Source organism: Staurois parvus, unplaced genomic scaffold (genome assembly GCF_062004578.1).
Source record: "Staurois parvus isolate SC_StPar_1 unplaced genomic scaffold, SC_StPar_1.0 ptg000267l, whole genome shotgun sequence".
NCBI classification, from domain to species: Eukaryota; Metazoa; Chordata; class Amphibia; order Anura; family Ranidae; genus Staurois; species Staurois parvus.
Window position 1 is genome coordinate 4,891,848 of NW_028318063.1, and position 24,179 is coordinate 4,916,026.

Below are 24,179 nucleotides of genomic sequence, written 5' to 3' on the forward strand. Positions count from 1 at the left end.
TGCAAGGGTATAGCCACCACATGGGACTGAGCGCTCTGCTTTGCCTAATATTCAACCTCCTAGAAGCAGTACCTATACCGCATAAGTAGATAATTGGATCCTACGTCCCCCAATGAATGCTGGGAAAAAATAAAATTTTTAAATACTGAACAAAACAATCATTTTTTGAAAAAAAATTAGCAGCAGGAGGTGTACTTGATTTTTTTTTTTACTGACAAAGGCTTTCCTGTATGCCTCCATGCTGCTGGACTGTTTCCATGGCAGCAATAGCAGTTAAAAATTCATTCTTTCTGGCTCAGCTACCATTCAGCATATGAAACTATTAAAGTGATCAACTCTTCCACAGCATCCTTAGGGCTCATGTACAATGCAGCTGATAAATTTCCCGTTTAGGAGCTGTTCAAAGTTTTTTGCAGCAGCCCCTGAACTCACCCTAATGTTTTCCTATGTGTCCATGTACACATCTTTGTTTACAGTCGTTTACAGGCATTTGAGTTCACAGTCATTTTTTCAAATGCAGAAAACTTGCGTTCAGCATTATTTATCAGCGCATTTATCAGTGTTTCAAACACAAAACGCTTGTAAAAATGGCAAATCACATTTTTAAGCGTTTGCTTTTGAAAAATGTTTTTTTTTTTAACGCTTCCAGTTCCCAATGCTGTCCAGAGCCTTTTTTCATTATGAAAAACGCATGCAAAGCGTTTTCAAGGCACTCAAATGGACAAAACATTGAACACAGGATGTTTCCAATCAAGCTTGTCACACATTGTAATGGCCAATTCACACCTCAGACCTCTCCCACCAGTGGAAAAAAAAAAAAAAAAAAGATATGTTCATGACCACTCACACCTCAGATTCCTCAAGAAGACCCCCTGCCAGGTGGCCTTAATCACCCACTCCACCAGACCCCTTTCCCAACCTTGGAAACAAAAGAAATGTTAATGAGCAATTCCCACCTAAGCTAATCTCAACACATGCTGCTATCTTTGCTTATACTCTCTGTATTTCTCTGAAACAGTCTGAAATAGTTAATCATTTACCACTTTTCAGTATTCTGGGCATTTGGGATGTTCTCCTGTGCTTAGCTTTAAAAAACGCTTATAAACGCGTTACGCAAATGCGGCTAAACAAACATTTTTTAACCTACATTTTCCAGCAGTCAGTTTCCATCATTCAGAAGTGTCCCATGTACATGGGGGCCTTACAGCGTACAATTTCAAAAATGGGTAGATTGAAGCAGAACCCTAGCCAGGAACAACAAGATACAAATGAATAGCCCATCCAGATATTTGCCCCACAGCACTTTTTTCTGTCGCTAGATGTCGCTAGATGTCTTCATTCAACCTGGACCAGACCCAGCCTGTTTCAACATGCTTTTTGTCAGTACATGAACTAAATGGTCCCTTTGTCTTCCCCTCACAGTCCAGATCTGCTGTACAGGTAGTAAAAAAGTACGATATATTTGACTAGAGTGTAGTTTTAAATGGAATAGCATGGAGTACAGAACGTATTAGTATATCTGCAATAGCCTTAACAAAAACTTAGTGTAATTTAATTAGTTAAATGCTAGCAACTTAAAAAAAAAAAATCTGCATTATACTTGCTAAGAAGCAGGCACATTTTTCAATAAATCATTTATGTTCTCAGTTTGGAGTTAGAGTAGTGTAAAAGATATATTCCCATTTCAAAAGTAATGCTTACAGTCATGCCTAAAAAGGGAGCAGGCATGTGGGGAATAAGTATTTAGTAACATTTAGCTACTTTTTCAGTATTGGGTAACCAACTGATATAAACCATTCAAGACCCCATGCTTTGGACTGTAAAATAGTAAAAATCAATATAACAAAAATAAATTTGAAAGAATACATACAGTATGTGAATATATTAAAGAACAAATCCTCTTGCGCTGCCAAACCTAATATGATAAACTAAGAGTGGCTGCAAACACCAAATTGCGTTCTCACAACACTAAAAAATAAATGAATAAATAGTGCTGCGCTACTCACTAAACCTAATCATAAAGCAAAAAGTAAACACCTGACCGAGCCTTTAAAGTAATATAAGTGCATACCTTGAAAATAACCAAGCACAATTGAATAAAAACATCCAAAAGGAATAGATGTCCTGCTAGGCAATACCAAATATGAACAAATCAATATGTGCAACTTCAACATATGTGTAAATAGATAATCTAGAGTAATATGTACCAAGGCATTAATAAGAACAATAATATTACCGTATTTTTCGGCGTATAAGACGTCTTTTTACCCCTTGAAAATCTTCTCAAAAGTCGGGGGTCGTCTTATACGCCGGTAACGGCCTGCTGACACTTTTTAGGGGGGCGGCGCGGTGCCGCCGCCGCCCCCCCCCCCCCCCCCTTCCAACAGAAGGGACACCAAGTACAGGGGTGGGCAGGGGCTGCTGTCTCTTACCTGGCTCAAGTCCCACGACGATCCGGTCCAGGAAGCGCGGCTGCTCCTTCCTTCGGTTCGTCCACTGGATGTTCGCACGGCTGCTCGGCTTCGCCTCCTCACCGGTGATTGGTCGCCAGAACTGTAGCTCAGGAAAGGCACACAGGCGGCCAATCACCGGCGAGGAGGCGGAGCTGAGCGGCCCCGTGAAAATCGAGTGGAGATGCAGGTAAGTGTGCCGTGCTTAGGTGCTGCTGCAACCACATATGCTGGCTGCAGCAGCACCACACTGGAACAGGGGTCAGCAAGTGTCAGTGGGAGGAATAGTGCCCCATCGTTGGTGTCACTGATACCAATGATGGGGCATTATTCCTCCCACTGACACCAACGACGGGGCACTATTGCTCCCCCCCCCACTGACACTGATGGGGCACTATTTCACCCCCCACTGACACCAATGATGGGGCACTATTTCACCCCCCACTGACACCAATGATGGGGCACTATTTCACCCCCCACTGACACCAATGATGGGGCACTATTCCACCCCCCACTGACACCAATGATGGGATACTATTCCTCCCCCCCCCCACTGACACCAACGATGGGGCACTATTCCTCCCCCCCCCCACACTGACACCAATGATGGGATACTATTCCTCCCACTGACACCAAAGATGGGGCACTATTCCACTGACACCAATGATGGGGTGCTATTCCCCCCAATGATACTAATGATGGGGCACTATTCCTGCCACTGACACCAATGATGGGACACTATTCCTGCCACTGATACTAATGATGAGGTACTATTCCTCCCACTGACACCAATGATGGGGCACTATTCCTGCCACGGATACTAATGATGGGGCACTATTCCTGCCACTGATACTAATGATGGGGCACTATTCCTGCCACTGATACCAATGATGGGGCACTATTCCTCCCACTGACACCAATGATGGGGCACTATTCTTCCCACTGATACCAATGATGGGGCACTATTCCTCCCACTGACACCAATGATGGGGCACGATTCTTCCCACTGGTGTGCACTGGAAGAGGGGTAGTCTTATATGGCGAGTATAGCCCAAACACTACATTTTAAACAGGAAAAGTAGGGGGTCGTCTTATACGCCGGAAAATACGGTATATAACAAAACACACAAAATATAAAGATAATATTAAGAAATATTGAATTAAATAAACACCCGGCTGAGCCCTCAACCCAGTGACAGTCTGTGAATAAATGTAGTAAAATGCAAGATCTGTAATTACAGTATTTATTTAATTAAATATTACTTAATATTTATTTTATATTTTGTGTGTATTGTTATATATTATTGATCTATATATAAATATATATTACTTAGATTTATCTGCACATATGGAAAGTACACATATTGATTTGTTCATGTTTTGGTATTGCCTAGCATGCCATCTATTCTTTTTGGATATTTTCATTCACTTGTGCTTGGATATTTTCAAGGAATGCATTATATTACCTTAGTTAGAAGCTCTGTCAGGTGTTTACTTTTTGCTCTATGGGGGTTTTTAGGTTTAGTGAGTAGCGCAGCGCTATTTATTCATTTATGTGAATATATTGTAAAAAAAATGAATAGTCACTGCTGCTACCTTAAATTAAAATCTCAATTCATTTTGAAATGGGAGTGTATTTTTGATACTACGCCACCTCCAAAGTAGCACTGTGACGTATTACTCCACCGTTAATAATAATATAGAGCATAAAACAAAGTCCATAAACTGCAAAAATAGTGTTGCACTTCCACCAGATAATTTATACAATTCACCACTTGCGCACGAGGTCTCTCTTCCCGCAGGAAGAAACTCACCAGAGCAAGTTGCCACCCTCACGACTGGCACAAACCGCTGTTTGTATATAAAACACAGACCACATGTTAGAACGCCACTAGATTACTCCTCCATCTGGCTCATATGTCATCACATAACATATGGAAAAAAAAACAAACAGCTTCTAATGTAGTAAAACCATCCATATTTGTATTTATTACCACTTGAGCTCTGGAAGACTTTACCCTCTTCGTGACCAGGCCAGACCAGGATATTCGGCACTGCGCTATTTTAACTGGCGATTGCGTGGCCTTGCAACACTGTACCCAAACAAAATTGATTAAAAACATTTTCACACACATAGAGCTATTTTTTGTATTTGATCACCACTGGATCTTTTTTTTCGTGCTATAAGCAGGGGGAAAAAACTTTTTGAAAACAATTTTTTTTTTTTAGAAAACCTATCCAAAAAAAAAAAAATTGTAAAAAATTTTATTTATTTATACATTTTGGACAAAAAGTATACTGCTACAGGTTTTTGATTAAAACAAATTCCGATAAGTGTGCACTGATTGGTTTGCATGAAAGTTATAGCGCCTACAAACTATGGTATATAGAATTGTTTTAATTCTACTAACGGTGGCGATCAGCGACTTATAAAACAGGACTGCGATACTGATGTTGGGGGGAACTGAGTGACGTTGACATCACCAGTGACATTAATACAGTGATCAGTGATAATACTATATACTGTCACTGTTCTAATAAAATTGGCTGGGAAGGGGTTAACATCTAGGGCAATCAAGGGGTTAAATATGTGCCTAACTATGCGTAATGTGTGTACAAATGTGCAGCTTTTACTAACTGATCTCCAAGTTTCTCATGCCTGCTGAGAAACTGACAGATCGCTCCCTTGGTTCAGAGATCTGTGTTTACCAACACAAGAGCTCTGCGCTGTGATTGTACAGAGCCGATCATCAGGTCCTGGCTATGAATTTTTGGCTTGGGCTTGCCCACAGGCTCCTGCTGTGTGTAATCACAGCGGGTGCCAAGCAGGGGGCACACACTCACGCACCCTAATGCAGGGAGTAGGCGGCAACGTACCAGTACATCATTTTGCCTACAGCCGCCGCTTGCCCGCAGTAAAAAGCAACTCACAAAATTGCAAACAGATGCCTCTCATCACATCATAGAAATGGGAGTGTGACATACATGTGACATGAATGTACAGATTTGAGTAGATAAGATGTGACCTGTAGCAATATGTAATCGTGAATGTAGATTTAGCACTCCATGTTATAATAATAGAAGATGTGCTCAGAATTAAGGCACTGGCAGGTGCTCACTCAATTAACATCTGAAAAGAGACAGAGCAGCTTCCTCAGGCTGGAAGTGGCACCTGGGTGCTAATAAGATTTTTTCACCTATACTTAATCAGACTTTGCTGCCTTCCTGAAGCTGAAAAAAGAAACACAGACATTTCGGCTTCATGACAGCAGGGCGTCTCCGATCTGTCTGATGAGCTCTAAAAGAAATACATACAAAGGAAATGTTTCATCTCTCATAAAAGCTAAAATATTAGTTGCAGAGAGATGAAAATACTTCCCCCTGATGGGGCACTCTGTGGGTCACATCGACATAAAAACCTTATTTGTGGATTAGGTAGAAGGCTAGGAAAACGCAGGAAATGGTTATGCGGCACCGGAGTGCGACAACCGAACAGTGATTGGTACTGTTACGATCGGGGTGATGCGCTGGTGTTGGAAATCCAAGCCAGTCTTGGTCCGATCGACCTTGGGCAGTTCGACACCCAGAACATCCTGTTGGCGGGTGCAGGAACCCCCCCCCCCAGGGTCAATTGCCCAAGGATAATGTCCCGCCTACGTCCATATCCCCATAAACTGAGTACCCGGACATTGGGACAGGGTAATTCGTATTGTGTCCGGTTCTATTTGACTGACAGATTGCTGACGCTCTGGCTTGCTCCAGTCACAAGATAGATCTTGGTAAAAGTTTTATTCTGTTTTATTCCCTTTTTATTTTATAGTGAATAGTCATTTGTGGGTCTTCTTGTATTTTTTGTATTTCTATAACTTTTTATATTTTGTACATATTTTATGCACTGCCCACATTCGGGATATTAAATCTTAAAATTAATTAGTGATTTCTGTGCATTTAAGCACAGGCTCATATCTCCGGAGAGATTAGATTGGAGAGATTAGATTGTATTGTATTTTAGTGCCTTTAAACGCTCGGTCAAGCTTATTGCCAATCTGTATACAATTGCACTGCGTGTGGGCAGATTGAGTGCAGATTGTAAAAGGTAACAGATCTGCCAGACGGAGATCTGTGTGTGTGCGTGTGGTGTATCAGCAGACCGTTCTGCGGATAAATTGCTGGGTGGTGATAGGCTACCTTTTGTGATGTGTCTGGTGTGGGGGTGTGTGGACAGTGGAAGAGTGATTAACACCGGGGTTCTAGCTGTAGGATAGCTGGAGGAACCCTAGAAGGGTGTGCGATTGTTGAGCTGCTCCTCAACTCTATTCAGTGCACCAGATTGTATTGAAGATTTGTATCTGCCAGTGTGTGGTCAGCCATCTGGATTGGAGTGGAATCTCCCCCCAGTGGTGGCCAAAAGGCAGTGCGGGCTGTGAAAGTACATCACGGCTGGTCTTCTATACGGTTTTAAATATTCAACGTTAAGTCCCCTTTATTCCCTCTTACCCAAGTCACGGCCGCACGTGCACGCCTCGGTTAGCTAGTCACTGTGGGCGTGGCGTGTGGGGGACACATGACAGGGAGTCCGGCACTGCTGTATAGTGGTCACATCAATCTTTCACCACCTCCAGAACCCTCGAGCACCTTAACGTCACTTGCAGTTGCCACGTAGGCACACTCTGTAACAGTTCATCCTTCCAGAAGTGACATAGCAGAGGTGCCCGAAGGTTCCTGGAGGTAGTGAGAGACTGATGTGACCACTAAGCATCATTGCCTGACGTGATACGCGCCATTTGTTTTAAACTGGTAGCTTTTTAACCACTTGCCTACTGGGTACTTTCACCCCCTTCCTGCCCAGGATAAATTTTCAGCTTTCAGTGCTGTCAGACTTGCACTTTGAATGACTATTGAGAGGTAATGCAACACTGTATGCAAATGTAACTTGTATAATTTTTTACACAAATAGAGCTTTTAGTGGTATTTAACCACTTGTCAACCGCGCAATAGCCGAATGATGGCTACAGCGCAGTTGTTCAGTTCTGGGAGGGCGTCATATGACACCCTCCCGCACGCCCCCGGCGATCTCAGTTATCGCTGTGTCCTATGGACACAGCTGATCACGTGATGTGGTAAAAGGCCAATTACAGCGGCCTTTTACCACATGATCAGCCGTGTCCAATGACACAGCAGATTGCAGGCAAATGCAGTTGCCGGTTATCGGCTGCATTTTCCTCATGCTGTCACAGTGTGAGGAAAGTACTGCCGATAACTGGCAATTGTCAGAGGACAAAATCGGCAACGATCATTAGGGCACTGATGATCAGTGTCCCGCAGTGCCACCCACTAGTACACAGCAGTGCCGCTCACCTGTGCCCAGCAGTGCCACCCATCAGTGCCCATCATTGTTTCATATCAGTGCCGCCTCATCAATGCACATCAGTGAAGGAGAAAAAATACCTGCTTGCAAAATTTTACAATAGAAACAAAAACTTTTTTCTTCAATTTTTTTTCAGTTTTTTTGTTTATAGCACAAAAAATAAAAAACACTCAGCGGCGATTAAATACCACCAACAGAAAGCTCTATTTGTGTGAAAAAAATGATAAAAATGGCATTTGGGTCCAGTGTTGCATGACCGTGTAATTGTCATTCAACGTGTGACAGCTGAAAATTGCCCTGGGCAGGAAGAAGGTAAGAGGGCCCAGTAGGCAAGTGGTTAATTACCACTGGGTTTTACATTTTTTGCTAAACAAAAAAAGATAGAAAATTTTGCATAAAAAAACTCTTAGTTTCTGTTATAACATTTTTTAAATAAGTAATTTTTCTCCTTCACTGATGTGCGCTGATGAGGCTGCACTGATGAGTGGCACGGATATTACTGGTGGAGTAATAAGTCACTGCGCTACTTTGAAGTTGGAGTAGCAAAAAAGATATACACCCATTTAAAAACGAACTGAGATATTAAGATTTTAACCGATTGCCCACCAGCCACAGTACATATACTGCGGCAGGGCGGCTCCGCTGCGCAAAATCACGTGTATATATACACATGATCTTGCATTTCGGGTAAGGGGCGCACGTGAGGCACACGACTGCCCTACCCGCGCCACCGATCGTGGCCGCTGGTGTCAATCAACGGGTCCTGGTCGGTGATTACCGGCAAACAGTGACAGGGAGGACAGCTGCAGCTCTCCTCCCTGTCAGTTTGAGTACACTGGTCTGGATCGCTGAGCACAGCTTTCCGGAGCAGTGTGTTACTGTGAAGCACACACCCCCGCCCCCTAGTAAAACACTCCCCTCACAATGTTAACCCTTTGATTGCCTCCAAATGTTAACCCCTTCCTCCCCAGTGCCATTAGTACAGTGTCAGTGGGGTTTTTTTGCACTGATCACTGTATTGGTGTCACTGGGGATGTCAGTGACCCCAAGTCAGTTCCCCCCAGTGTCAGAATGTCTGCCGCAGTCCCGCCATAAGTCACTGATCGCCGCCATTATTAATATAAAAAACAAAATTCCAGTATATATACCGCCATTTGTAACTTTCACGTAAACGAATTTACACGTATTGGGATTTTTTTTGGCAAAGACATGCCACTGAATACATTTTGGCCACAATTTACGACAAAATTAGACTTTTACATTTCTTTTACTGGACATGTTTTATAGTAAAAGGTCCAAAATATTGTTTTTTCTTTTCTCAAAATTGTTGATTTTTTTTTTTATAGCGCAAAAAAAAAAAAAAAAAAGCACAGGCGATCATATACCACCGAAAGAAAGCGCAATTCATGGGGGAAAAAAAAAAAGGACATAAAAATTTCATTTTGGTGCAGCGTTGCACGACTGCGCAATTGTCAGTTAAAGTAACACAGCACCGTAACACAAACCGCTTCTGTAACTGCTTCCTGACCGTTCTATAGCAGAAATACTGCTAAAGGGCGGCACGGGTATGCAAAATCACATATATATTATTATACAGTATTTATATAGCGTCAAAAGGGTTTGCTCAGCGCTGTACAGTAGCAAGAGGGACAGAACATGAGACAAGACGGTAACAATACAGTACACGAGGGGTTCGAGGGCCCTGCTCATTCGAGCTTACAATCTAGGAGGGAGGGGAAAGTGGTACAGGAGGAAGTGGCTGTGGGGGATGCGTGCTCCCATGGTGTTCATGCCCCTCCCAGATAGCGTCAGATTGCCCGTCAGTACACCAGTAAACACATTTAACCCCTTGATTGCCAGGAAGACGCTCATACACAATAAACCTCCATTGCTAGTATAGTGTCTGAACGGATCAATATCTTTGATCATATCAGCACTATATCAGCATTCATATTAGTATAGTGTGCACAAAAATGCAGCGTTAGCGGGACCAGCCCCTACGCTTACCCCCTCCCCTTCTCCCCCAGCAAGTGCAGTGTCAGTAGGTCACTGTCACTTGATAAATTGCACACAAAACTGCAGTGTTGGCAGAATCAGGCCTGATCTCTATTAGCACTTGCCGGTAAATACTGATGACTCTCATATGCAGCAGTATATGCCAGTACTAGTGCTGTGCTACCTTTTGGTGAACTGGCGAGCACTAGTGGCCAAGTACATCCTGGTCTTTCACATACCAGCACTGCAGTATCACTTGGTGACGTGGCGAGTCCCATAAGTGCAGTACAAGCTGGTGTGGGCCTAACCCTCAACATGGGCATTACTAAAAAAAATAAATAAATTGCGGTTGTATTGGTCCACAGACCCAATTCATCATATGCCCGTGTTCTCTGCTGCCATGGCCAGGCAAAGATATAAGAGTATAATGTGTTTTATGCGTTTCAACGATAATGCACTCTATTGTCCTCGGGGTGACCCTGAATTTGACTGGCTCCCCAAAATTAAGCCCCCCGTAAATCACCATAACCAAAAAATTGTATATGTCTATACTCCCCAGCAAAAAAAATCTGCGTTGATGAGTCCCTCATTAATTTTTCTGGCCGCCTTGCATTCAAACAATATCTCCCCAGCAAGTGTGCCAGATATGGGGTCAAGATGTAGAAGACCTGTGAGAGGGCAACAGGCTATACATATACGTTTCGGATTTACGAGGGAAAAGATAGTCACGTGGAGCCCCCCGGATGCCCAGACTACATGGGGAGTAGTGGCAAGATAGTTTGGGACTTGGTGTTATCCTTTTTCCATATGGGGTACCACTTTTATGTGGACAATTTTTATTCAAGCGTGCCACTATTTAGACATTTGTACAATCTTGGAACTGGCACATGTGGCACCGTGCGACCTAATGTGTGCCCACCATTAAAAGTGGGTGGATGCAGGGAGGTATATTCTAATGGTGGGCATACCACACACTTTTTCTGGCAGAGATTTCTTCTCTTTTCTCATTCAGTCCACAGGCTGCATGCAAAAACAAAAAAAAAAGGAACATAGCATATATATGCAACAAGGATCGGCGAAATACTGGTACATCACTGGACTTTGAATGGTTATACCAGGATGATGCCTACAGGTGCAGGCTTCATCCTGGTATTTTTTTCAGCCGGTGATCAGCTTTCATGTAATAGCAATCCTTAGTGGCTAATTAGCTGCAGGATTGCTTTTACAAGCAGCAGGAGATGATGCCCCCCTCCCCCACTGCCTTCCACGGCCTTCTTGGGAAGTCCCGTGCCATTGAGGGAACCTGAGAATGCAGCCGGTGTTTCTGCCAGCTGACCATAGAGCTGATTGGAGACCAGAATGATGCCAATCATCTCTATAGACTAAGAAATCGGAAGCTACGAGCATTTCACTTCAGTTTCGCAGGATATAAACAGCGCCATTTGTAAATTGGGAAAGCATCTGATCTTGGTTTGATTAGATAATGTTTGGGCAGATGAGATATCTAGAGTCTGATAGACCCCAGATTTCTCAAAAAAGAATATATGACAATGCCCATTGACGTTATAGGGAATATTTGCATTCCCTGCGACAGCATTAAAAGTGATAAAAAAAATAAAATAAAATGAAAAGGGACAGTGTAAAAATAAACAAAAAAAATCAAAATAACCATAAAAAAAAAAAAAAAAACCCTCACCCCTACCTGTGTCGGTATGTAAACAGCGGTTGCCCCATGCAAGTGAGGTATTGCCGTGAACATCAGATCAGGGGCAGTAATTCTAACACTAGACCTCCTCTGTAAATCTAAAATGATAGCTTGTAAAGGCTTTTAAAACATATGCAATTTGTCACCATTGCACGGGGCATGCGCAGTTTTAAATCATGTCATGTTAGGTATCTATTTACTCAGCATACCATCATCTTTTATACTGTACCAAATAACTGGCCAATATAGTGTTTTTGTGCATTAAAAGTTAAAAAAAAAAAAAAAAAAAAAAAAAAGTGTATTGTGTTTTTAAATTTGCTTTTGAAAAAAATCGATGCGCGAGTACTATGTGACATAAAAAATTGTAGCACCCAACCATTTTATTCACTAAGGTGTCTGCTTTAAAAAAATATATAATATTTGGGGGTTTAAATTAATTTCATAGCAAAAAATACTGATTTTTGTCATGTGAACAAAAAGTGTCAGAAAAGGCTTGGTCTTCAGGTGGTTAGAAAAGTGAGTGATGTGTGGCATAAACTTCTAATGCTGGGCATAAAATGCCCCCACCCCCCAAAACGACCTTTTTTTGGAAAGTAGACACCCAAAACTATTTGCTGAGAGGCATGTTGAATCAATAGAGAAATTTATTTTTTTACCACAAGTTTCTGGAGAATGACAACAAAAAAATAGTTTTTTTTTTTTTTTATTTACACAAAATTGTCACTTAAATTATTTACTGCTCACACATGCCATGGGTATATGTACAATTACTCCCAAAAATACACTCTGCTACTTCTCCTGAGTATGGGGGCACCACATATGAGAGACGTTTTGACAGTCTAGCCAAGTACAGGACCCCAAAATCCAATAAGCACCTTCAGTCTTTTAAAGGGCTTAATTTCCTCATTACACTTCCTGACTACCTATCACAGTTTCGGAGGCCCTGAAATGCCAGGATAGCACCAAACCCTCCCCCAAATGACCCCTTTGTGGAAAGTAGACACCCCAAGGAATTTCATAAGAAGCGTGGTGAGTATTTTGCAGATCTCGTCTGTTGTCACAAGTTTTTGGAAAATGAAGAAAAAAAAACACAATTTTTTTTTACTTTTTATAGATTTCAAAAGCTTGTGAGAAAAAATTAGTGTGTGTGTGTGTGTGGGGGGGGGGGGGGGGTGGTGCTATTCTGACAGTTCAGGGCCTCCAAAACTGTGATAGGTAGTGAGGAAGTGAAATGAGGTTACGCACCTTCAGGCTTTCAAAGTGGTCATTGGATTTCAGGCTCCTGTATGTGGCTAGGTACCCAAAAAGTCTCACATTTGGTATCCCCATACTCGGTAGAAGTAGCAGAACGTATTTTGGGGTGTAATTCCACATATACCCATGGCTTGTGCAAGAAATATCTCATTTAAATGACAACTTTGTGTAAATAAAAACAAAACAAAATGTTTTTGTCATTTTCCAGAAATTTGTGGAAAAAAATTAATCTTCCATGGACTCAATATGCCTCTCAGCGTATAGCTTAGCTTGTCTACTTTACGAAAAAGGGTCATTTGGGGGTGTTTGTACTATCCTGGTATTTTAGCACCTCAAGAAATGTAATAAGCAGTCAGAAAGTAAAAGCTGTATAAATTCCATTATCTATACCATAGTTTGTAGATGCTATAACTTTCACACAAAGCAATCAATATACACTTATTGGGATTCTATTTAACCAAAAAATGTAGCAGAATACATTTTAGCCGAAATTTATGAAGAAATCTTAAGATTTTTTTTGAGGATATTTTTTATGACCGAAATGAAAAAATATCAATTTAAAAAAAAAAAAAATCTCTTTAAAATTTTTTGGTTTATACCACCAAAAATAAAAAGCCTACAGGTGGTCAAATACCACCAAACGAAAGCCCTGTTTGTGTGAAAAAAGAACATAAAATTTAATTTATGTACCATATTGCATGACCACGCAATTATCCGTTAAACTAGTGCAGCGCTGTATAGCGAAAAAGTGGCATAAATTGCAGTATCTATACGATAGTTTGTAGACGCTATAACTTTCACACAAAGCAATCAATATACACTTATTGGGATTTTATTTAACCAAAAACATTTAGCAGAATACATTTTAGCCTAAATTTATAACTAACTTTACTATATATTTTTTTGTATAGCCGAAAGTAAAAAATATAGTTTTTCTTCAAAATATTTGGTCTTTTTTTTTTTGTTTAGAGCACGAAAAATAAAAAGTGCACAGGTGATCAAATACCACAGAAAGAAAGCTCTATTTGTGTGAAAAAAAGGACGTAAATTTTGTTTGGGTACAGCATTGCATGACCGTGCAATTTTCAGTTGCATTAGTGCTGCGCAGAGTAGCAAAAAGAGGCCTGGTCATTAAGGGGGGTAAATCCTCTGGAGGGTAAATTGTTATTTTAGGGCTCGTTCACACTTGACTGTTTTACCAATGCTTGCCAAACTCCCCAATAGCGTTTGGCAAGCGTTGGTCCGGCGTTTGCGGAGCGTTTTTTAACGCGCCGCATGCACGGTTTAGCTGAGGTTACAAGGCGTTTGCCGAGCGTTAAAAACGCTCCACAAACGCCTATAATGAAGTTTAAATGGTGTTACCGCTCCGCAAACGCCCCGCAACCGCGCGGCAAGCGCCAGCCAGGCGTTTGCGGAGCAGCACCATAGTCTAGAATAGGAGGCTTCAATGCCTCCTGACTTGACCAGAGGCGTCTGTTAGACGCTAACGGTCCTGTTAGAACAGCACCATGTGCTGCAATGTGCAGAATTGTCAGAGGCGTTTGGGAAGCGGTAAAAACGCTTCCCAAACGCCTCTCTGCCGTCTGCACACAACGCTAGTGTGAACGTAGCCTTAGGTAGCAGCAGTGACATATTTTTTTTTTTTTTACAATATATTCACATATATATATACATATCTATCTATATATATTTGGACACAGGCACAATTTTCATTTTCATATATTTGGACACAGGCACAATTTTTGGCTCTATGCCACCAGAATAAATTAAAATGAAACAATACAAATGAATTTGAAGTGCAGAATTTCAGCTTTAATTCAAGGAGTTGAACATAAATATCAAGTAAAAATTTTAGGAACTGCAACCATTTTTATACACAGATAATGTGTAGTTGTGAGCGCACTAAAAAGCTGCTAGGCACTCAGGTAACCAAAAAAACCTCAAACAGACAAATTTAAATACAGTGCAGCACTAAAATATATCAGAGACAAAAGTGACAATTGTTTTGATTATGCGCTCTGGTGTGTGCGCATTCTTATCACTTCTGACTGCACAAACACCAGTTTCCGGTTGGAATAAGGATTCATGTTTTTTGACACCAGCTACGAACTAATTTATACAACAATTGTCACTTTTGTCTCCGATACATTTTTATACACAGTCCCTCCATTTTCAGGGGCTCTAATGTAATTGGACAAATGAATATAATCATAAATAAAATGTTCATTTTTAATATTTTGTTGAGAATCCTTTACGGACAATGACTGCCTGAAGTCTGGAACCCATGGACATTACCAAAGACTGGGTTTCCTGCTTTCTGATGCTTTGCCAGGCTATAACTGCAGCAGACTTCAGTTGTTTTGTTTGTGGGTCTTTCTGCCTTTAGTTTTGCCTTCAGAAAGTGAAATGCATGCTCAATTGGGTTGAAATCAGGCGATTGACTCGGCCATTGCAGAATATTCCACTTTTTGTCCTGCAAAAGCTCCTGGGTTGCTTTGCAGTGTGTTTTGGATCATTGCCCATCTGTACTGTGAAGCAGCGTCCAATCAACTTTGCTGCATTTGGCTGAATCTGGGCTGACAGTATATCTCTAAGCACTCATTCATCCAGCTGCTTGTCACATCATCAATAAACACAAATGACCCAGTGCTACTGGAAGCCATGGATGCCCATGCCATCGCACTGCCTCCACCATGTTTTACAGATGATGTTGTGTGCTTTGGATCATAGTTACATAGTTAGTCTGGCTGAAAAAAAGAGACACAAGTACATCCAGTTCAACCATTAAAAAAGAAAAAAAAAGAAGTTGTAATCCTACACCCACAGTTGAGCCACAGGAAGGCAAGGCAAAAAAAAAAACAGCAAAGAATGATACAATTCGCTCCTGCAAGGGAACAAAATTCCTTCCTGATCCCCCGAGAGGCAATCGGATATTCCCTGGATCAACTTTACCTATAAATTTTAGTATCCAGTTACAGTCAGGTCCATAAATATTGGGACATCAACACAATTCTAACATTTTTGGCTCTATACACCACCACAATGGATTTGAAATGAAATGAACAAGATGTGCTTTAACTGCAGACTGTCAGCTTTAATTTGAGGGTATTTACATCCAAATCAGGTGAACGGTGTAGGAATTACAACAGTTTGCATATGTGCCTCCCACTTCTTAAGGGACCAAAAGTAATGGGACAGAATAATAATCATAAATCAAACTTTCACTTTTTAATACTTGGTTGCAAATCCTTTGCAGTCAATTACAGCCTGAAGTCTGGAACGCATAGACATCACCAGACGCTGGGTTTCATCCCTGGTAATGCTCTGCCAGGCCTCTACTGCAACTGTCTTCAGTTCCTGCTTGTTCTTGGGGCATTTTCCCTTCAGTTTTGTCTTCAGCAAGTGAAATGCATGCTCAATCGGATTCAGGTCAGGTGATTGACTTGGCCATTGCATAACATTCCACTTCTTTCCCTTAAAAAACTCTTTGGTTGCTTTTGCAGTATGCTTTGGGTCATTGTCCATCTGCACTATGAAGCGGCGTCCAATGAGTTGTGAAGCATTTGGCTGAATATGAGCAGATAATATTGCCCGAAACACTTCAGAATTCATCCTGCTGCTTTTGTCAGCAGTCACATCATCAATAAATACAAGAGAACCAGTTCCATTGGCAGCCATACATGCCCACGCCATGACACTACCACCACCATGCTTCACTGATGAGGTGGTATGCTTAGGATCATGAGCAGTTCCTTTCCTTCTCCATACTCTTCTCTTCCCATCACTCTGGTACAAGTTGATCTTGGTCTCATCTGTCCATAGGATGTTGTTCCAGAACTGTGAAGGCTTTTTTAGATGTCGTTTGGCAAACTCTAATCTGGCCTTCCTGTTTTTGAGGCTCACCAATGGTTTACATCTTGTGGTGAACCCTCTGTATTCACTCTGGTGAAGTCTTCTCTTGATTGTTGACTTTGACACACATACACCTACCTCCTGGAGAGTGTTCTTGATCTGGCCAACTGTTGTGAAGGGTGTTTTCTTCACCAGGGAAAGAATTCTTCGGTCATCCACCACAGTTGCTTTCCGTGGTCTTCCGTGTCTTTTGGTGTTGCTGAGCGTTCCTTCTTTTTAAGAATGTTCCAAACAGTTTTTTTGGCCACGCCTAATGTTTTTGCTATCTCTCTGATGGGTTTGTTTTGTTTTTTCAGCCTAATGATGGCTTGCTTCACTGATAGTGACAGCTCTTTGGATCTCATCTTGAGAGTTGACAGCAACAGATTCCAAATGCAAATAGCACACTTGAAATGAACTCTGGACCTTTTATCTGCTCATTGTAATTGGGATAATGAGGGAATAACAAACAACTGGCCATGGAACAGCTGAGAAGCCAATTGTCCCATTACTTTTGGTCCCTTAAGAAGTGGGAGGCACATATGCAAACTGTTGTAATTCCTACATCGTTCACCTGATTTGGATGTAAATACCCTCAAATTAAAGCTGACAGTCTGCAGTTAAAGCACATCTTGTTCATTTCATTTCAAATCCATTGTGGTGGTGTATAGAGCTACAAATGTTAGAATTGTGTCCATGTCCCAATATTTATGGACCTGACTGTATATTCTGTTTATCCAAGAAAGAATCCAGGCCTTTTTTAAAGCAATCCACTGAGCTGGCCAGAACCAACTCTTGAGGGTGTCCATTCCATTTTCACAGCTCTTACTGTGGGGGAAAGGAAATGTAATCTCCAAACGTGGAAAGGTTTCTTCAGACATAAAGAGCCCCCTTGTCCTCTGTGATGACCTCAGGGTGAATAGCTCTACACCGAGTTCACTATATGAACCAAAGCTGTATCTATAAATGTTGATCATATCCCTCTTAATCTCCTTTTCTCAGGAGAGAATAAATTCAGTTCCTCTAATCTTTCCTCATTGCTGAGCTCCTCCATGGCTCTTATCAGTTTGGTTGCCCTTCTCTGTACTTTCTCCAGTTCCCCAATGTCCTTTTTGTGAACTGGTGCCCATAACTGAACTGCATATTCCAGATGAGGTCTTACTAATGATTTGTACAGGGGTAATATGATCTCTCTCTCTCTGGAGTCTATACCTCTTAACCACTTGCCCTCCTGAGGATTTACCCCCCGTTTTGACCAGGTCATTTTTTGCGTTACAGCGCTGCATTACTTTAACTGACAAGCGCGAGGTCATGCATTGCTGCACCCAAATGAAATGTACGTCCTTTTATTTCCCATGAATTGAGCTTTCTAGACCATTCAGAGTATTAATCATTAACCACTACTTTCTGAATACGATCTTTTAGCCAGTTTTCTATCCATTTACAGACAGATTTTTTCCAAGCCTGTAGACTTTACCTTACACATTAGCCGTGTGTAGGGAACTGTGTCAAATGCTTTCGCAAATTCCAAGTATACCACATCCACCACCATCATGAGCTGTTCCAAGCCTTCTTCACACTTTTCTCTTCCCGTTGTTCTGGTACAGATTAATCTTAGTTTCATCCTTCCAAAGAAAGATTTTCCAGAACTGGCCTGGCTTTTTTAGGTGTTTTGGAAAAGTTTAATCTGGCTTTTTATTCTTCAGGCTTATGAATGTTTTGCACCTTGTGGTGAACCCTCTGTATTTGCTCTCGTGAAGTCTTCTCTTGATTGTAGACTTTGACAATGATACGCCCACCTCCTAGTGAGTGGCCTTCTCTTGTCTGGATGTTGTGAATGGGTTTTTCTTTACCATAGAGAGGATCCTGCGATCATCCACCACTGTTGTCTTCTGTGGACTCCCATGTCTTTTTATGTTGCTGAGCTCACCAGTGCATTCTTCTTTCCTCAGAATGTACCAAACTGTTGATTTGGCAACTCCTAATGTTGCTGTCTCTCTGATGCATTTAGTTTAAGCCTTACAATGGCCTGTTTCACTTGCATGGACAGCTCCTTTGAACGCATGATGTAGGTTCACAGCAAGATTCCAAATACAAATAACACACTTAGAATCAACTCCAGATCTTTTACCTGCTTAACTGATGAAGAAATAAAGTGGTAGCCCACACCTAGCCATGAAACAGCTTTTGATTCAATTGTCCAATTACGTTTGGTCCCTTAAAAAAAAAAAAAAAAAAAAAAAAAAGGGGGGGGCTATTCTTAAGAGCTGTAATTCCTAAACCCTTCCTCCAATTTGGATGTACATACCCTCAAATTAAACCGGAGAGTGTGCACTTTTACCTTAGGTCCATTATAGAACTAAGAGTATGAATATGTTTTGGTGAGTACCTGGAAAAAAAAAACAACTAAAAAGTGTGCCTGTGTCTAAGTGTGTGTGTGTCGGATTTTGTTTTCTTTTAGAATATTGATTTTTTTAGTTTTATACTCCAATGCATGGGGAGTTCAGTTGTTTAAATCATTTATGCGGTCATAAATGCCTGCTCCCTTTTCAGGCATAACCAAGTTTAGTTGGGAGATACCGTTAGCTGTCTGGTTGACTTGCACAGCTGCATCAAGATTCACAAAGGACACCTCATGAAGGTGAAACACTCACCTGCTTAGTATGCACAATTATTTCTCAAGCAGCTGGCAAGAGAGCAGCACATTCAAGACAAGTGTTCTCCTTGCAAGATCCTGTGGCTGGCAACAACTCACCGCTAACCGTGTCCAAGTGTGGCACTGGCCTAAATTTGTACAGTCAACAGTTTCCATTCTAACATTTGTTTTGTTCCATACATATTTTAAATATTTTTTTACAACTGTAAATGTAATTACACCACATAATATTGAAAGCTATGTATTGCTTGATGCTTTCCCTTCTTACCAGTGTGATGTCTCTAGAGGCAGCAGCTGCACTCATATGTAGGCTAGGCTGTCGGACAGAGCTACTGCAGTCTAATGCACGTGCAAAAGTACCAACAGAACTGAAAGGAAAAAAAAGAAAAAACAAAAAGGTTAGTAATTCATTAGGTCCAGAACCCACAAAGCATAACAAAATACATTTTATGTAAATCTTTAAAAGACAATTCCACTTTCATGATAATGTAAAGCCACGGGAATCTCTCCTTTGTTAAGGAGAGATTCCTGTGGCTTTACATGTCCAACCCCTTCTTTCAATGGTTCTTATGACCCAGGGCATTTAGGAGGAATTTTGATTTACCTGTAAATCCCATATTTAGGAGTACAGTACAGGACATGGGCAACTTATTCATGCATCATGGGTAAAGGCTCGAACCCTTAGGTGACTTAAGGCTACTTTCACACTGATTTGTAGCAAAAATGCACATGTGTTTTTGTCACATTTGCAGTATGTTTTTTACAGTACATGTGGCTCAAAAACCGCAACAAAAACACAACACTGGTACATTTTGTGATGTGTTTTTGCAGCATTTGCAGTGAATTCTTTTTTTTTGTACAGGACATGCGACTCAAAAAAAAAAAAAAAAAAAACAAACACCAAAAACGCAACATGGGTGCATTGTTTATGCATTTTCCATTGATTTCAATGGGGAGGTGCGTTATTGGTGCTTTTTTTTACAGCACTAAAACTGCTCCAGACATGCAGCAAGCAGGATTTTAAATAACGCACCGAACCCGCAACAGATCTGTGTGAAGAGTAATACACGGTAACACGTTTTTCTTCAGTTTTTTTTTTTAACACACAAGCGGAAGAAAAAACGGATCAGTGTAAAGGCAGCCTAAATTCTACAGTACAGGACGCAGGCCACTTATTCATACACCATGGAACAAAGCAATGACCGCAACAACTAGGCAAACAGAACTGTGCTTACAGGACCATAAACAACAAGAGAAAATGATCCAAGTTCAAAGTACTGCTGCAAGAACCTTGCAGCCAAAAGCTGTGTAAGCAGAAGACTCTAGCAATCAAATTCTTTATCCATCCATGATGGATTTTTAAGAAAACTCTTATCCCTGGAGACCAAAGCTATTACAAAAAAATTGGGGTTTCATTTTCTCATTACAAATCACTACAAGAAGTCAATCTGTGGTGGATGGACACAGAGTGGCAGACATCACATATCAAGGAGATTTTATCAAGTAAAATTGAGCTCTGACAGCAGTGCAAACATGAAAACCAGACCCTCAATTTTTGAACAAGTGAGTTATATAGAATTTTCAAATTGAGCAGGTAAAGCCATCTCTCTGATTGTGGCCTAATGTGACAGCAGGACGATTATATAAACAGCACATTCTGACAACAGAATATGTTGCTTACGCAGACAAAACCTATAGTTGTATTATAGGTACTTGACAAAAAAGACGGTAAATATAAGATGAATTTCACAGCAGCTTAATTTTGTATGGTTAATGCTACCTACCACCAAACCTTAGTATGAGATACTATGAAAAAAAAAAAAAAAAGTCAAATCAACCATACTGATTTATTGCTGGGTCTCAAGAGTACATTAGCTAGGAGGGCTTTCTATTGCCTAATTCTACAAAATGATCACTACCAGACTTTGTTACTGGAGCTGCCAAGAACAATTACAAAAGCAAACATGGTGAGGAGAAACTCCATTCCACTGAGTACATGAAAGCCATTAACTTGCAGCAGGATATTTTATCTATTAATTATGAAAGAGTTCACAAAATACTCTACAAACCGCAGTGATTAGATAAATTCACAAGACTCCTAATTTTACAGTTCTCTCAAGTAGGCTTGTGCTGAACTACATGATCTGCAAAGCAGCAACTGGGTTTTATGAACCGCAGATCAAGTGATTTAGAACTCTCATGATATGGAGAATCAAGCGATTCATACTCACTTGATTGTTTCTAATAAGCCCAATTCACAGTAAATTGCAGATCAAATTGCATCTCAAAGAGGTTGAAAAAGTGACTTTTCAAAAAGGGAAAAAAAAATGATATTATAATGTATACACACACATATATACACACACACACATACACACACAGTGCTCCGCATAAAATGAGTACACCCCCTTTTGAAAAGATTTTAATCAATATCTCAACGAACACAAGAACAATTTCCAAAATTTTGATAAAACTGAGTTACATTTGTTTATTTCATTACATGAAAGTAGGATTATTAATATAACTTAAAAAGTCTTCAGTTTTACTCAAAATTAGTTGATGCAAAATGAAAACCATCCACAACAAAAAAACTACTACATCTAGTGTTTTGTATGACCTCCATGATTTGCAAGGACTGCACCAAGTCTTCTAGGCATCAAATGAACACGTTGGCGACATATTGCAACATCTATCTTTTTCCAATCTTTAAGAACAACCTCTTTTAGAGTCTGTATGCCGGATGGAGAGTGATGCTGAACTTGTCTCTTCAGAATTACCCATATTTGTTCGATTGGATTCCAATCAGGATACATACTTGGTCACTGAATCATTTCACCCTGTTCTTATTCAGAAATTAAACCGTGGCCTTAGATGTGTGTTTTAGATCATTGTCATGTTGGAAAAGTGCACCACAACCAAGGGCACAGAGTGATGGTAGCATCTTCTCTTTCAATATAGAGTAGTACATCTGTGAATTCATGATACCATCAATGAAATGCAGCTCCCAGACACCAGCAGCACTCATGCAGCCCCACAGAAAAACACTGCCACCACCATGTGTCACTGTAGACACCATGCACTTTTATTTGTACTCCTCACCTGTGCGACGCCATACAGTTTTGAAGCCATCAGTTTGAAAAACATTTATCTTGGTCTCATGATTCCAGAGTACAGAGTTTCAGCATGGGCCCTGGCAAATTCTAGGTGGGCTTTAGGAGAGGCTTCCTTCATGGATGACACCCATGCATGTCATTCCTCTGCAGTGTATGCCATATTGTGTCATGGGAAACAATCACCCCAGTTTGGTTTCTGCTACTTTAGCGAACTGCAGTGAACTTGCATGGTGATAGTCTTCAACCCTTCTCATCAGAACACTCTCCAGTCGAAGTGTTAACTTCCAAGGACTGGACGTCTCTGTGAGATGGTTGCATTTCCATCTTTGTAAAATTTTTGTATCACTTTTGCTACAATATTCTGACTGATAAGTAAAGCTTTGCTGATCTTCTTCTAGTCTTCACCTTTCTTATGTAAAGAAATTATTTTCTCTCTCAGGTCTTTTTTTTTTTTAATTAATATTTTATTAAATTTTACATTTCATCTATTCCATCAATAAAAACAACATCCGTTATTCAACTATTTTCACCCAAATACAAAAATACAAAACTCCCCCCTGCCCCCCACCCTATCCCAATCCACCCCCCCCCCCCCCCCCCTCTCCACTCAGCATCATTTCCCTCTCTTTTATAGTCCTAGGGTTTTCTTCCACTCCTGTTTCCTATATGCTTTCAATTACTTTAACCTTCTTAAACTCCTCCTATTTTTTCAATTGTTCATGAAACCACTCCATTTTATCCTCATTAATTTGGTATAGTTCCTCCATTCTATATATCTGATCTACCTTTCTTGTCCAATCCGTTGTTTTTGGTACTTCTTGTTCCTGCCAAAATTTAGGAATCAAACCCTTCGCTGTGTTAATATATTGCAATAACCCAGAATTTTTGCATTTTTCAACCATTAGCTCTGTTCCAGGTAAAAGACATATCCCTGGTTCCTTTGGTATTTTTATCCCAGTTATTTCCTGTATCTGGTGGATTATTTCTTCCTAATATTTTTGGATTTTATAACACTCCCACCAAATGTGACCTACTGTGCCCTGTTCCCCACATCCCCTCCAACATAACGGTGATTTATCCCTATTTTGTTTGTGTACTATATTTGGTGTCATATACCACCTCGCTAAACATTTATAATTCATCTCTACCTCCTTCATACTTATATTACCATGTGTTAACTTATAAATCTTTTTTTGTTTCTCTTCCTCTATCCTTATTTCTAATTCCCTTTCCCATCTCTCCATATATGCGGGGACCGTGTTTGTTGTTAACTTAGTAAAAATGTTATATATTTTCCCATCCCCCATGTACAAAACAAATGTTCAAATGAATTCCAATTTTCTTTCTTCCTTAAAGGCCTAGGGAGTATTTCTACAAGATGTTTCATTTGTAAATGCCGCCACTCATCTACTTTAATGAACAGCTCCTTATTCTTTTTCATTTCCATTAAGGGACAAATTTCCTCACCTTTTATTAAATCTCTTAATTGTGCATCTCCTTTTTTTATCCATCTCCCAGAAACCTTTTCATTCCCGACAGGAAGAATTCTGTATTTATGATAGGCATCAACAATGAGTTAAATTACCATCCCATTTTGTTTGTGCATTGTGTCCCCCGCTTTCAAAACAATTCTTGTGAATATACTTGTGCTATCTTTCATTCCATGACAATGAGGTGGTAACCATATTATCTTACTCAAATGTGTTTTACTTAATGTGTTTTCTATACTTATCCAACTTTTCCCCTG

At 40.6% G+C, this 24,179-nt stretch overlaps 1 protein-coding gene across 9 annotated transcripts in view; it reads right to left on the reverse strand.

The window, feature by feature from the left end:
• MTA1 (metastasis associated 1) overlaps positions 1 to 24,179 on the reverse strand; it is a 388,726-nt gene that overhangs the window by 253,847 nt on the left and 110,700 nt on the right. For all 9 annotated transcript variants that reach the window (XM_089681495.1, XM_089681494.1, XM_089681493.1 and 6 more), the window contains exon 8: positions 19,588 to 19,687. In XM_089681495.1, the coding sequence (XP_089537621.1) occupies positions 19,588 to 19,687 (100 nt within the window). The remainder of the gene's footprint in view (positions 1 to 19,587; positions 19,688 to 24,179) is intronic.